This window comes from Brachycentrus maculatus, unplaced genomic scaffold, assembly GCF_059751285.1.
Source record: "Brachycentrus maculatus isolate JH-2025_06_01 unplaced genomic scaffold, ASM5975128v1 h1tg000244l, whole genome shotgun sequence".
NCBI classification, from domain to species: domain Eukaryota; kingdom Metazoa; phylum Arthropoda; class Insecta; order Trichoptera; family Brachycentridae; genus Brachycentrus; species Brachycentrus maculatus.
In genome coordinates this window covers 1,513,330-1,525,677 of record NW_028280995.1, presented here as the reverse complement: position 1 = coordinate 1,525,677, position 12,348 = coordinate 1,513,330, and the positions used below count along the sequence as shown (strand labels likewise).

The 12,348-nt window shown below is 31.8% G+C and overlaps 1 protein-coding gene across 4 annotated transcripts in view; it reads right to left on the bottom strand.

Annotated features, from left to right (window-relative positions):
* Positions 1-12,348, bottom strand: part of Eip63F-1 (Ecdysone-induced protein 63F 1) — a 127,536-nt gene that overhangs the window by 63,202 nt on the left and 51,986 nt on the right. For all 4 annotated transcript variants that reach the window (XM_088265215.1, XM_088265214.1, XM_088265216.1 and 1 more), the window contains one exon: positions 6,211-6,310. In XM_088265215.1, coding sequence (XP_088121341.1) covers positions 6,211-6,310 — 100 coding nt within the window. The remainder of the gene's footprint in view (positions 1-6,210; positions 6,311-12,348) is intronic.

The following is a 12,348-nucleotide window of genomic DNA, read 5'->3' as shown; positions in this document are numbered from 1 at the left end:
CGCTGGTTACTTAGAGACACCCGTCACAAAGAACGAATGACGAAGGTTATAAAATAATATCATATTACAGTAAAACCTCGATATAACGGACTTCAATTTAATAAACTTTGGATATATGAAGAAAAAAACAAGTCAGTAAATATTATATGCATTATTTAATTAAAATGTAACTTTGTTTTAAAATCACAATAAATTATAGTGATTTTAAAACAAAGTTACATTCGAATTATAAAATGGAAAATCACAAAGTTAGTTCTTCAAATATAAATTATATTGTATGCATTTTTATTTTTATTTTTGTTTAAACTTCATCTACAGAAAAGAAATAAGTACCTACGTGGGCGGGATAATTCCTAAAAAGCAATATCTTCCAACCAACCAAAAACAGACTCGTGATATTGGTCAAAACGTTTGAAACCATGTTTAGCTGTTTGCAATCAGAGTTATTTTATAGAGATGATATTTAATATACCGTAGAACGAAGCTACTTGAACTTTGATGTGTTACTTGAGCCCAGTACAAAAAAGAGATTTAAATCTGTATTTGGGCTACAATAATGAACGTATCTTGACAATAAGTGTCACCTGTCAGGGAAACAATGAATCATGTCGATACGTTCATTATTGTAGATCAAATACAGATCTAAATAAAAAAATTGTACTGGGCTCAAGTAATACATCAAAGTTCAAGTATCCCCGTTCTACGGTACATTTAAAATTATCATCGATTGAAAACTAAAGATTTTTTAATCGTGTTTTATCGAAATCGAAATCGCAAGTGGTATCAGAAATAGTCTTTCAAAATTGTCTTTTTATATACTTAAAAATTGTGCTCTCAACGAAAATAAGTTCCGCTCCAATTATCAGATAAAAGAAAAAAGAAAAGGTCCTTACAGAAAGAAATTAACTGACTAAAAAAGAAAGAAAAACAATGTGACTAATAAAAGATCTTGATCTCTGACTGAAACTAATAGCACGTCGCGTAGATTAATTGCTCTGAGCAAATTGAAGAAAAAAAACTTTTTCTAACCCTTATCGGCGCCCAATGGTAGATAGAGAACTTCATCGTATTGAAGCAGTATTATCTTGATCGTTAATTGTATAAAGTCAAAGAGATCAGTTTTGCGCTACAAACACCAGTCTAGAGTGTTAATAAATAAATATTGGAGAGAGGAGATCTTCTTTTTCTATGTGTCATATCAAATCAGTTGAGAGTAATTGTCCTTGTCTTGGGCAGCTCTTAACAGCACCTGGACGGTTCTGATCCCCGTACGATTTCTCAATTCCGGAACCAGGAGATCTGTCTTCTGTCCATACTTCGTCGACCTCCTTTTTTGGCTTTGTGAAAAATCACCTTCATTTATTTTTACTTCCCTGGAAATCGAACCAGAGACCCCTGGCACTCTATCGTAGCTAAAGTCGAAGTCTAACTACTACACTAAGGAGGCAGAAATAAAAAGCAGTAATATTTTTTCTACGGGCGTATCGAATGATAAAAAAACTAAATTTAAACATTAAAATGTTGTATTGAAGATAAATTATAACGAGAAAAAATTTCAAATTTTATTAATTGATTCGGCAGAGTTTCTGGTAATATCTACCCATTTTTAATAAAAAAAATTACTTATTAATACCACTTTTTCATTAATACTACTATTTTATAAATAGTGGTAATTACTAAGAATTTTTTTTTATATATTTTTAATTTTAGTTTTACATGGTTAATCCCACTATTTATCAAAATCTATTGTGACAAGTGTTTCATCATCATACACAAACGGTATTTGAAAATGTTGCGGAAACACGTCATAATGGATTTTAAGAAATAGTGGCATTTACCAAGTAAAACTTAAACTATAAAAATATGTATAAAAATAAGGAATCTTTTATACTGTACATTTGAGACTTAATCGCACCCTTGAAATTATATCTGCAACAGTAAAAATTCTTAGCGATAAACTTAGTACTAAAAAACGTATGTTATTTATCTTTTTAGTTACCCTTCTAGAAATACAATAACAATAAATTAGCAAAGTAACAGCCATTTGTTCCAATCCAATAAAATTCTTACTGTTATTGTTATGAAATAGAATGGCTGGGAGCTGCGTGCTGAAAAAAAAAAAAACTCTACGGAAACATTTGAAATTTTCGGGTTTTTGCTATGAAAATAAAATGTTTCGACTCTTATCGGCTAGTTTTTGCGCATGATGATAACTCTTTACATTAGCAAACAACCATTTACTTTATTTTCATTCGAATTAATGTGTTTTTTTTTTCTGTAACCATTATCGTGGTACATTTTTGTTTTTTATCTTTAATGAGAAAATTTCCAAGTTACTTAGGAAAATATGTTAATTAATACGAGAGACTTACGGTTAAAACTTTATTTAATATTTGGCTGCTTAGAAAATAGATGTTTGCAAAGAATTTTAGGCACATGGTGGTTAATACCTTTTTTAATGATGGGCTTAGTAATATTGTACTAAATTTAATCTTCTTCTTACCCTTATCGGCACCTAATGGTGCATAGGGCACTGTGTTGTATTGACGCAGTGTTATCTTGATCATTACTAACATGAAGGCAAGACGATCACTCATGCGCTTCAGGGACCAGTCCAGGGTAATATTAAATAAATATTAGAGTGTAAAATCACTAATATTTATTTTCACTCCCCCCTGGGAATCGAACCCGGGACCTCCAGCACGGTAGCTAAACACGCTAACCATTGCACTACGGAGGCGGAAATTTAATAGAAAATAGAAAAAACTCTAAAACAGATACCCCAACAAAAAATCCCTTTTAACAAAATCAATTACGTTTCACGTAAAAAAGATATGTTGGTAAATACGTAGGTAATGTTAGTATTTTCCAACGAAAAGACATTTTTTAAAGGCATTTCTCTGTCAGCATAAACAACATTCGTGGATAATTGCTTTGAGGAGTTACGAGATTGGGATACTTTTTTTTTAATTCATGACAGTAGAGTTAAACGTTTTTCTTTTTTTTAATAACGTAACATTCTCTTTTTACGAAAAATAAAACCGTTTTTTCCGAAAAAAGATACAGTTTTTGACAAAAATTCCGCGCTGCTTTGACAGAAAATTCTTTCGCTTTTACCTACACGATAAGCGAAATCACCAAAATGACAACTAATTTTCTTGTTTTTCTAAGGTTCACGTAATTCGAGTAATGTGGATTTTTTGGAATATTTGCGGAAGATATTTTATTTTTTCACTAAACCATTTTTTTAACATATTCACCCGCAGCGTACTGGGGGACTCTTTGTCATCTACGCATAGGGAAAATTTTTCAAAATATCCTTTAAGAATAAAAACTTTATGCAGATTAATGAGGGGGGAGGAGGATGTATGGATAGTGACCGACACTTCGTCCCAACCCTTCAGGATCCCTTTAATGCCTGTTCCAAAAAATACAAAAACTCAGTATTTAACAAACTTATTATAACCCTTATCTGCACCTAATGGTGCATAGGGCACTGCATCAAATTGACGCAGTGTTATTTTGATCATTACTTACATGAAGGCAAGGTGATCACTCTTGCGCTTCAGGAATCAGTCCAGGGTAATAGTAAATAAATATGACAGTGTTAAATCGCCAATATTTATTTTCACCCCCCCCTGGGAATCGAACCCGGGACCTCCGGCACGGTAGCTAAACATGCTGACCATTACACCGCGGAGGCTGACAAAACTTATGAACAGTAAAAAAATCCTTAAAACACTAAACTTAAACTTAAGTAAATTGTGTTTGATAAAAAATTATGAAATTCATTTAAAAAATTTAACAAATAAGATCTTAACTGCCAAATACCAGATTTATTCCGAGTATACAAATGCCGAGACTTGTGTTCATACAAATGTGTTCTTTTATTATTGATCCACTGAATTCGAGATCTTTTAACCCATATTTATATCGAGAAAAGCAGTTCATATTCTATCGCAAATCAAACATTGATCTATAAAATTGTCAATTTTTTTTTTCAAAATTGCAAGACAATGATATGTCTCAAATGTCAATCGTAAGTTAGTCCTATCAATGAATACCAAAGGCGTAAAAGTTACAACTATTTCGACAATTGTATTCTTCTGGAGTTAAATATAAAAATATATGATAATAATAATAATATAATAACAATATTAATAATAAAAACCCTTATCCGCACCCTATGGTGCATAGGGCACTGCATCATATAATCCTAGTGTTATCTTGATCGTTAACACATGAAGGAAAGGTGATCAGCCCTTCGCTTCAGATACCAGTCCAGGGTAATATTGAATAAATAGAAGATTAAACAAAATACTTATATATTTATTTCACCCCCCTGGGAATCGAACCCGGGACCTACAGAACGGTAGCCAAGCATGCTGACTATTACACTAAGGAGGCAGACAATAAAATTATTACAGACGATATTTAATTAGTCATTAAAATTTAGATAGCACCTTTATCGCATGATATACATTGGTATTTAATTAAAACTGTAAAAGAAAAACACGTGCTTTTTACCACTTGGGTTATATTTATTTTATTTTAACAAAATAAAAATAACTCAATTGGTAAAAAAACAAGTGTTTATCTTTTACGATTTCATCATGTCTTACCACAAAGTGAATGCCGAAACAATAAATAAGATGTTTAGTTACTTGGCATTTTTCAATTCTTAGCATAGCCATCTGTAACAAAATAAATTTAGATCCAGTGCTGTCTTGTGTCTAAATTTAGATATTGGCAATCGGCCGTAAATACTTCAATAAGATTAGCACTGTATATGATTGTCAACGGGCCTGCCAATGCCTTGAGCGTTGAGTGATATATTTTCTCACGTATCGCCGACACTAACAAGGCTAGAGAAGAATGATTTCGCATTTGCGAGATGTGATTTCGTTTCACGATAAACATTTCTAGTTCTCAAATTAATCCGTCATTTCACAGCTTTAAAGATGTGTTAAAAATGTCTGCTATACTTTTGTCGAAACAGGTTTCTTGAATTTGCTTTACAACCTACACTTACTAAGAGACATTTATGTCGTTTTTTATCTAAGGCATTTATTTTACGTCTTATTTTCGGAGGGTATTTAAATAAAAGTAATGTCCCCTATCTTTAGTACTAGTTCGCATGTACTTCAATAATTAATAAAAAAATATAGCTTGAGATAAAAATAGTTTATTAGGCAAATTAAATTTAGTTTTTTTAAGATATAAAATAAAATGCTTCGGTGTACTTGATTAAAAAAAGTAAGTAATTAAAATTTGAATATTTTTTTTGTGTTCATACAACTTTAATTTTGTAATCATGAAAGCGATATTATTTTATTGAATAAATTTAAGACGGTGAAGAAGTTGTTTTCTCCCTTGTCATATGTGCTCATAGAAGCCAAGGTACCCAGATTAAAGAGAGCTCCTTCGGGGAGATTTTCTTTTACGTCTACGGGATATATTTCAATTTCCTCAGTCCTTGACGGCGAATGCAGTATAAGAAGGGTAGGTAATATTTCATACATCGATACTCTCGTGTTAATATGATTGCTTATTTGAATCAATACATACAAACTCATCAATTTTTACAGGAATTATTCAAATATGACTTTTGGAAAAAAATTATCGTAGTAAAAACGAATCTTTTTCTAGAGTAAATAAGACTCTAGAACCTAGACAGAGTGTTAGCTTTTATAGATTTATTCATTAAATTCAAATTGAAATTTACTTTTTGTTACATAAAATAAATAAGCAAAAAATAAATGCTTTTAGTGTGAGGGATGAACCTGATGCTTTAATAATAGATTTTCAATATTTCAACTGCATGAAAATATATTTTCCTTGGAGATTATTCCCACAGATGTCAATAGTATGAAGATTAAGCCAAAATTCACTACGATATCAATACTCAGTCCAGAGAAATTAAGGTTTGAATCTTGAGTACCGCGCCAACACAAACTGTGCGTTGTTGACCCCTTTTCTATGACATGGACCCCCAATGTTTTTTTCGCTGACTAAGACCCCTTGCAATTTTTCGTAGACCCTCTGGGGGTTGATAAAGACCACTTTGGGAATCACTGCTCTAAATCATGTATGTAAAGCTCTCGTTTGTTGGTAAGCATATTTTAACGGTAATTGATTGAGTTGTATGGCAATATCGGCGTATATGTATGTATGTATGTACCTATATATTTAAAGAAAAAAAAGTTTTACCATTTAAGCTGGCATCCGATGGATCAGGTACCCTTGCCAACTCCTCGGGTTGGGGCTGGGAACTGCTCCCAGCTTTCCGCTTCGACTTCTTCTCATCATCCTGTGGAATAAAAACATTGTTTAGTCAAGTATTCGGTATTCCACGTTTTCATTTTTCAAGTATTCTAAGAAAGCACAACTATTTTCGGTACAACTATCTCCAGTGTAAAGATTGTAATTCACACTATGTAATAATAGGTGACTTTAATATACCTGAAATTAAATGGAATTCAGATACATCTTAGTTAAATTTCGCTTAATTTTTTTACTTTATATTTATTCCATTACTTTTTTTTTTTTTTTATCTACTTTTTTTACGACGAAATTTCTATTATTTTCCTTTATATGCATGTATCTCACCTGTGCTTTTATCTACTTGTTTTTTTTTGCTTTATTGTGTTCTCATTTAATTGATGAAAAACATTTCAACAATTTATATTGCACTGTTTTTTATTCACGTTATGTGTTTTTCATTGTTTGTGAACCAAAAATAAATAAATAAATAAAAGCGATACAGCTTTTATGAATACGATTAATTTCGAAAACATCAAACACTTTTGTTTCCAACCCTATAACCAACCTTTTCCAACCCTTTACAATATATATTTAAAAAAAAACAACAAAAAAAACACACACACACAAATTAGGACGTTGTTAAGTTGTAATGGTATTCAAGGAAAAAAATGAGGTACTTCAAAATACTTATTTAATCACTGTAACAGAAAAATATATATAATTTAATTCCAAACGAAGCTTTCGTAGTTTAATCTACACGCGATCATTCACATAATATTTTAGTTTAAGTTCATGGTAATTTATTCCTACTACGTCGCAGACGACCATGCTTTTTCCGTCAAGAACCTTTCAAACAAATTAAGAAAGATAATTTTGTAAAATATTATATAAAAGGTCGTTTTACAGTTGGCACAAAATGAATCACCCTATCGGAAGATATTTTATTCATTGTTTCGGCATTTACTTTGTGGTAAGACAAGATGATATTATTTTAAAAAATACTCGATATTTTACCACTTGTTTATTTTAAGACGACTAGTTTCAGAAGCTAAGCCTCCATCTTTAGATCTAAATGTAAACAGTTTAAATTTAGACCTGAAGATGGAAGCTTAGCTTCCGAAACTAGTCGTCATAAAATAAACTCAAGTGGTAAAAAAAAGTGTTTTCTTTAATAACACTTTCAAAAGAATAATAATTTTTACAAATGGCGTCGTATGTAAATCATATTTAAAATTTGTGTACTAGACAGCTGCAGTAAACAAACAAATTGATAAAACGGGCACACATGTTTTGCGGATGTCATTTTTTCCACTTTAAAAAAATAAAGTCCAAATAAAAATTCCACTCAAACTCAAAAAAACTATTTATAGAAAAAGTTATATATAAACAAAATTGGAAAATTAATTTTGCGCCAACTTGAATTTCTTTGTACACTGCAGCAATCTAGTTCACAAATGTTAAATTTGACTGACGTACGACGCCGTTTGTAAAAATTATTACATCTTCTGAAAGGGTCAATAATTTTGCGCCATCCTATATTACAAAAATACGAGTAAAATAAATCGTATAGAGTGAAATCGAGCCGAGTCAAAAACATGTGAAGTGACTCAAAGAACAACGCGAGAAGCAGCAAAAAAAACTTCATACCTCCGAACGGGAGCACATTACACTCGAACAAATCGCGATATCAGTCTGTCTTAAAATAATATTTTCGCCATGTCGCTTTGAGGGAATATGTGAGCTCGTGAAAATATATTATTTATTGCCTGGAATGCATCCATTTGTCAAAATGCCCACCGCTCTTTGGCAAACGAAAAATTCCTAGAGACATACAAACATCTGCAGCCAGTCACGCCGTTTGTACGCTAGCGAGATATTTAATTATTTAAATATTCCGGACATGGTGAGTGACATGCTATTTTTAATTTGAGAGTAATACGATTGGATTCCCCAATTAGACCAATTACTTAGTCCATGTTTAGACATTGAGTCGGTGGAATCAATGTACGTTTTATGACTCTATAACATTTGCGTCCTAGGTATATGAATGTATTTTGAAATTTTTTTTTTGTTTTTTTTTTTTACAAAATACATATTTAAATAATACAAAATAGTTGGTAAATATATAATACATTTCAAATAAAGCGTTTCTACCTCTCTAATAAAGTAGATACTTGTGTTTAGCACGTTTTACATTTTTTTTAATAAATAAAGTAAATTAAAAATTTAAAAATATTCCTATAAAAAATAGTGTAGGTAGGGGTGAATCTTATAGGTTTTTTTTTATTTTAGTTTTATGGGTTCGATAACTTTTTATAGATTTTAAGTTTTCAGGAAGTTTATTAAAAAAATATTTACCTACGTACGTATAATGGTTTAACGCTGCTGTTGTTTTACATCTGTGCAATATTAAATGGTACACTTACATGCATTCTGGAAAATATAGGGCGAAAAAACGTGTAAAAAGACATTCATAAAAAATAAACTTTAATCGTGATGATAAATATACAGTTCTTATTATAAAGATTATAATTATATGGAAGTAGAACACTTCTATATATAGTTCCGAGTTTTTTTTTTAAAGAAATAATGTAAGAAGTCAAAATAAAATATGGAACAAAAGCAAAATAAAGGAATGGGTAAATGATAAACTATGAAAATTGTAAAAAAATATCTTATTTTGTATGTAAAAAAAAGTTTTAAAATACGTATGTAAAAGAACTCCACCGACAAGACACATAAGGTGGCTTGGTGAGTCTGAAAAAAAAAGTGTTAACTATGTTTATGAATAGTTAAATGAATGTATTATATGTATTTATATATAAATATAGTAGACCTTATTGTAGACCTTTGTCCGCCTCCGTGGTGTAATGGTCAGCACGCTCGGCTACCGTTCTGGAGGTCCCGGGTTCGATTCCCAGGGGGGATCACATAAATATAAGTGATTTTTTCACTCTAATATTTATTCAATATTATCCTGGACTGGTACCTGAAGCGGAGGGCTGATCACCTTTCCATCGTGTGTTAACGATCAAGATAACACTTCGTTTATATAATGCAGTGCCCTATGCACCATTGAGGTGCGGATAAGGGTTTGAATTGAATATTGCAGACCAAATACAGATTTAAATATCTTTTTTGTACTGGGCTCAAGTAATATATCAAAGTTCAAGTAGCCCCGTTCTACGGTACAGCAAAATTCCTGATGCTACGTCTGATTGATAAATAGTAATAATAATAATGTATTAATTAATAAAAATTTACTTGTTTCGATAGAAACTAGAGCTATTTCCTACAAACTCTAATCACGTTATAACATCTTTGCATAACACCATTTGTCCATCGACAGGGAAGTAACATTAAGTGTGAGGACGCCATAAAGTTTACAGAATTCGCGTCCCGAGTGGGCTAGTAAGTGTAGATGGATTGTGTTAGTTCTCATCGCGGCAAGCAGGTGGCGCCTTGTGGTATTTACTGCGGTCTCCGCTCACTTCCCGTGTTTACAATTCCAAGACGCCGTTATTTCTGACCCTAGAACATTTTTTAACATTGTGAAATGAATAGACTCGCGGCCGTATTCTTCATATCGCTCACTCCTTTCAATAACGTCATTTATAAAAAATCGTCAATTTTCTGTTGTGCATGTTTGTTCTCAATATTCAAATGAATTGAGTTGGGAATGTTTATTAATAAATATTAAAATTTTCATAAAATGAGACAAGGAAGGAGAAAAAAGTACCATATCACTCACTCCTTTCAACAACGTCATATATCAAAAATTCATCAATTTTCAGTTGTACATGTTTTCGGAATTCCCAGAAAATGTACTATATCCCAGCAAAAGCGGCATATTTTTAACTTAATATTTACCCGCTACAGGGCAGAATGTGTTGTTTTTTTTTAATTTTGAAAACAAGGTACTGTTTAATAATTTTTTTGAATCTAATAAATATTTTTCAAATGTAGAAAAAACATTTAGGTTTTACCGAAAAACATCTGTTGCACAGTAAAAAGTTCAATAAGTGGTTTGATATTTATTTTTAATACATTTTATTTTATTTTGAAATTTTGTAAACGATCTCCTGAAAATCAACTTTTTTGATTTATGACATTGTTGAAAGGAGTGAGTGATATTTAAAATGTTAAATTTTCGCAGCAGTTTATTTTTTTTAGTGAGTAATTAAAGGTATACGTAATCGAATATAAATAACAAAACCACTGACAATTTAAACACAAACATAGCACATTCATAATTATTATTTTGGCAAAAAAAAATCAAATACTACTATAATTGTTTAGACAGTTTGAAAATAAAATACAAACATTGTTTTACCCCATTGTTTTTTTGTGTCCGTCTCCATGGTGTAATGGTTAGCGTCTTTAACTACCGTGCTGGAAGTCCCGGGTTCGAATCCCAGGGGGGTGATAATAAATATTTGCGATTTTACCTGCTAATATTTATTTCATATAACCCTGGACTGGTGATTGCCATCATGTAAGTAATGATCAAGATAACACTGCGTCAATACGATGCAGTGTCCTATGCACCATCAGGTGCGGATAAGGGTTAGAAGAAGTTTTTCCCCATTCTTATTTAGTGATAATTGTAGAGAAATGTGGTTTACAGTAAAAAAAAAAACATTCTGAAAATTATGATTGTCTATGTTATTTGTACAGAATTGCGCATAAATTTTTTCTTTGGTCTTTTACTGGCGTGTTTTACTAGAAAAAAAAATCAAAATTTTATTGGAGTTAGGATTTTCGAGGTTTTACTGTAGTATATGGTTAGGAATGATTGGAAGTATCCGCTCATTATTCATGTATTTTTTTTATATTTAGGTAGGTACTTTTTTTTAATGGAATGTTTTAAGAATCGCACCGTCATACTGGTCACACTAACGTCCATTCCGGTTATCCTCGCTCAATGTTTATTTGAAAATCGAACTGAAAAAATTTAAATATCCTCCACGCCGCCCACCTTCGCTGTAGCAGCCGCTTTTTAATGATGCGAACGAAATTAATGTCTTTTTTCCAACGACACTTTGGCAATATAATGATCCTCCGTTTTAATGCCAACAATTTAATTAATTCATTTAATTATCAGGCGACCGGAACGCTTTCTTAAGAAATGGAATCATAATAAGGAATTTATATAAAATTAAATTAAACTGTCAAATTATAAGCAAAAATAAAAATGAAAAGGATTTTTTCAAGCATTTATGTATGTGAATTTATTCCAGGATTCGGACTTCACATAACAAATGAAAGAGTTTCTGCTCCACAAAAATCTTCTTTCTTTTCACCATAGATGTCTGTAGTGAAATTCTAGTCAATTCAAACACAGTGTTTCGAGTTTGATCAATATATCTAGAAGTTCCAAGAATTTCAGTATGGTTGTCAATCATGGGTAGAATTGGTGAATGTTACACGTGTGTAAACTGATCACTTAAACGAGCCTATGACGGTCGTAAGCCCCGCCCAGTTAATGCTCAGACTTCCATATTCTTCTTCATCTATGTTGAGATGAAAAAAAATGTAAAAAAACTCCTAATTGGAGATAATCCAGATTTGTGAACTAGTATTTGAACACACTCAAAATGTTGTTAATTTAAATAAAAAGCCGAATCGAGCGTTTTTACGATGTTGTACTACAAGATTTATTGCGAAGTGTAATCCTCTCCATAAAAATAGTCTAAGGGCGTTTGTCCACTTCACGGGATTTCACCGTCCAGGAGTCCGGTTTTGAAAAATGAAAACGACTACGACAGTTTAGCGTGATTGAATTTACGCGCAACGTGTTCACGCACCGATCAAGAGCACCGATCCGAAGAAATATGGACAAGAGCACAAGCCAATCATCGTTTTAAAACGCTAACTGACATGCCGGACTGTAAACTTCCGTATAATTTCGGGTAGTAAACAAGCGCCCTAAGGGTGAGAATGGAGAAATAGGAACTCAAATTCCTTCACCACTTTTTGTAGAACAACCAAAAAATAAATGTAAATCCTCGACAAACAAAAGTTTCATATGCCTATTACCGTTATTGGAAATATTTGTGATCTGAAATACCAAGTTCGGTACAC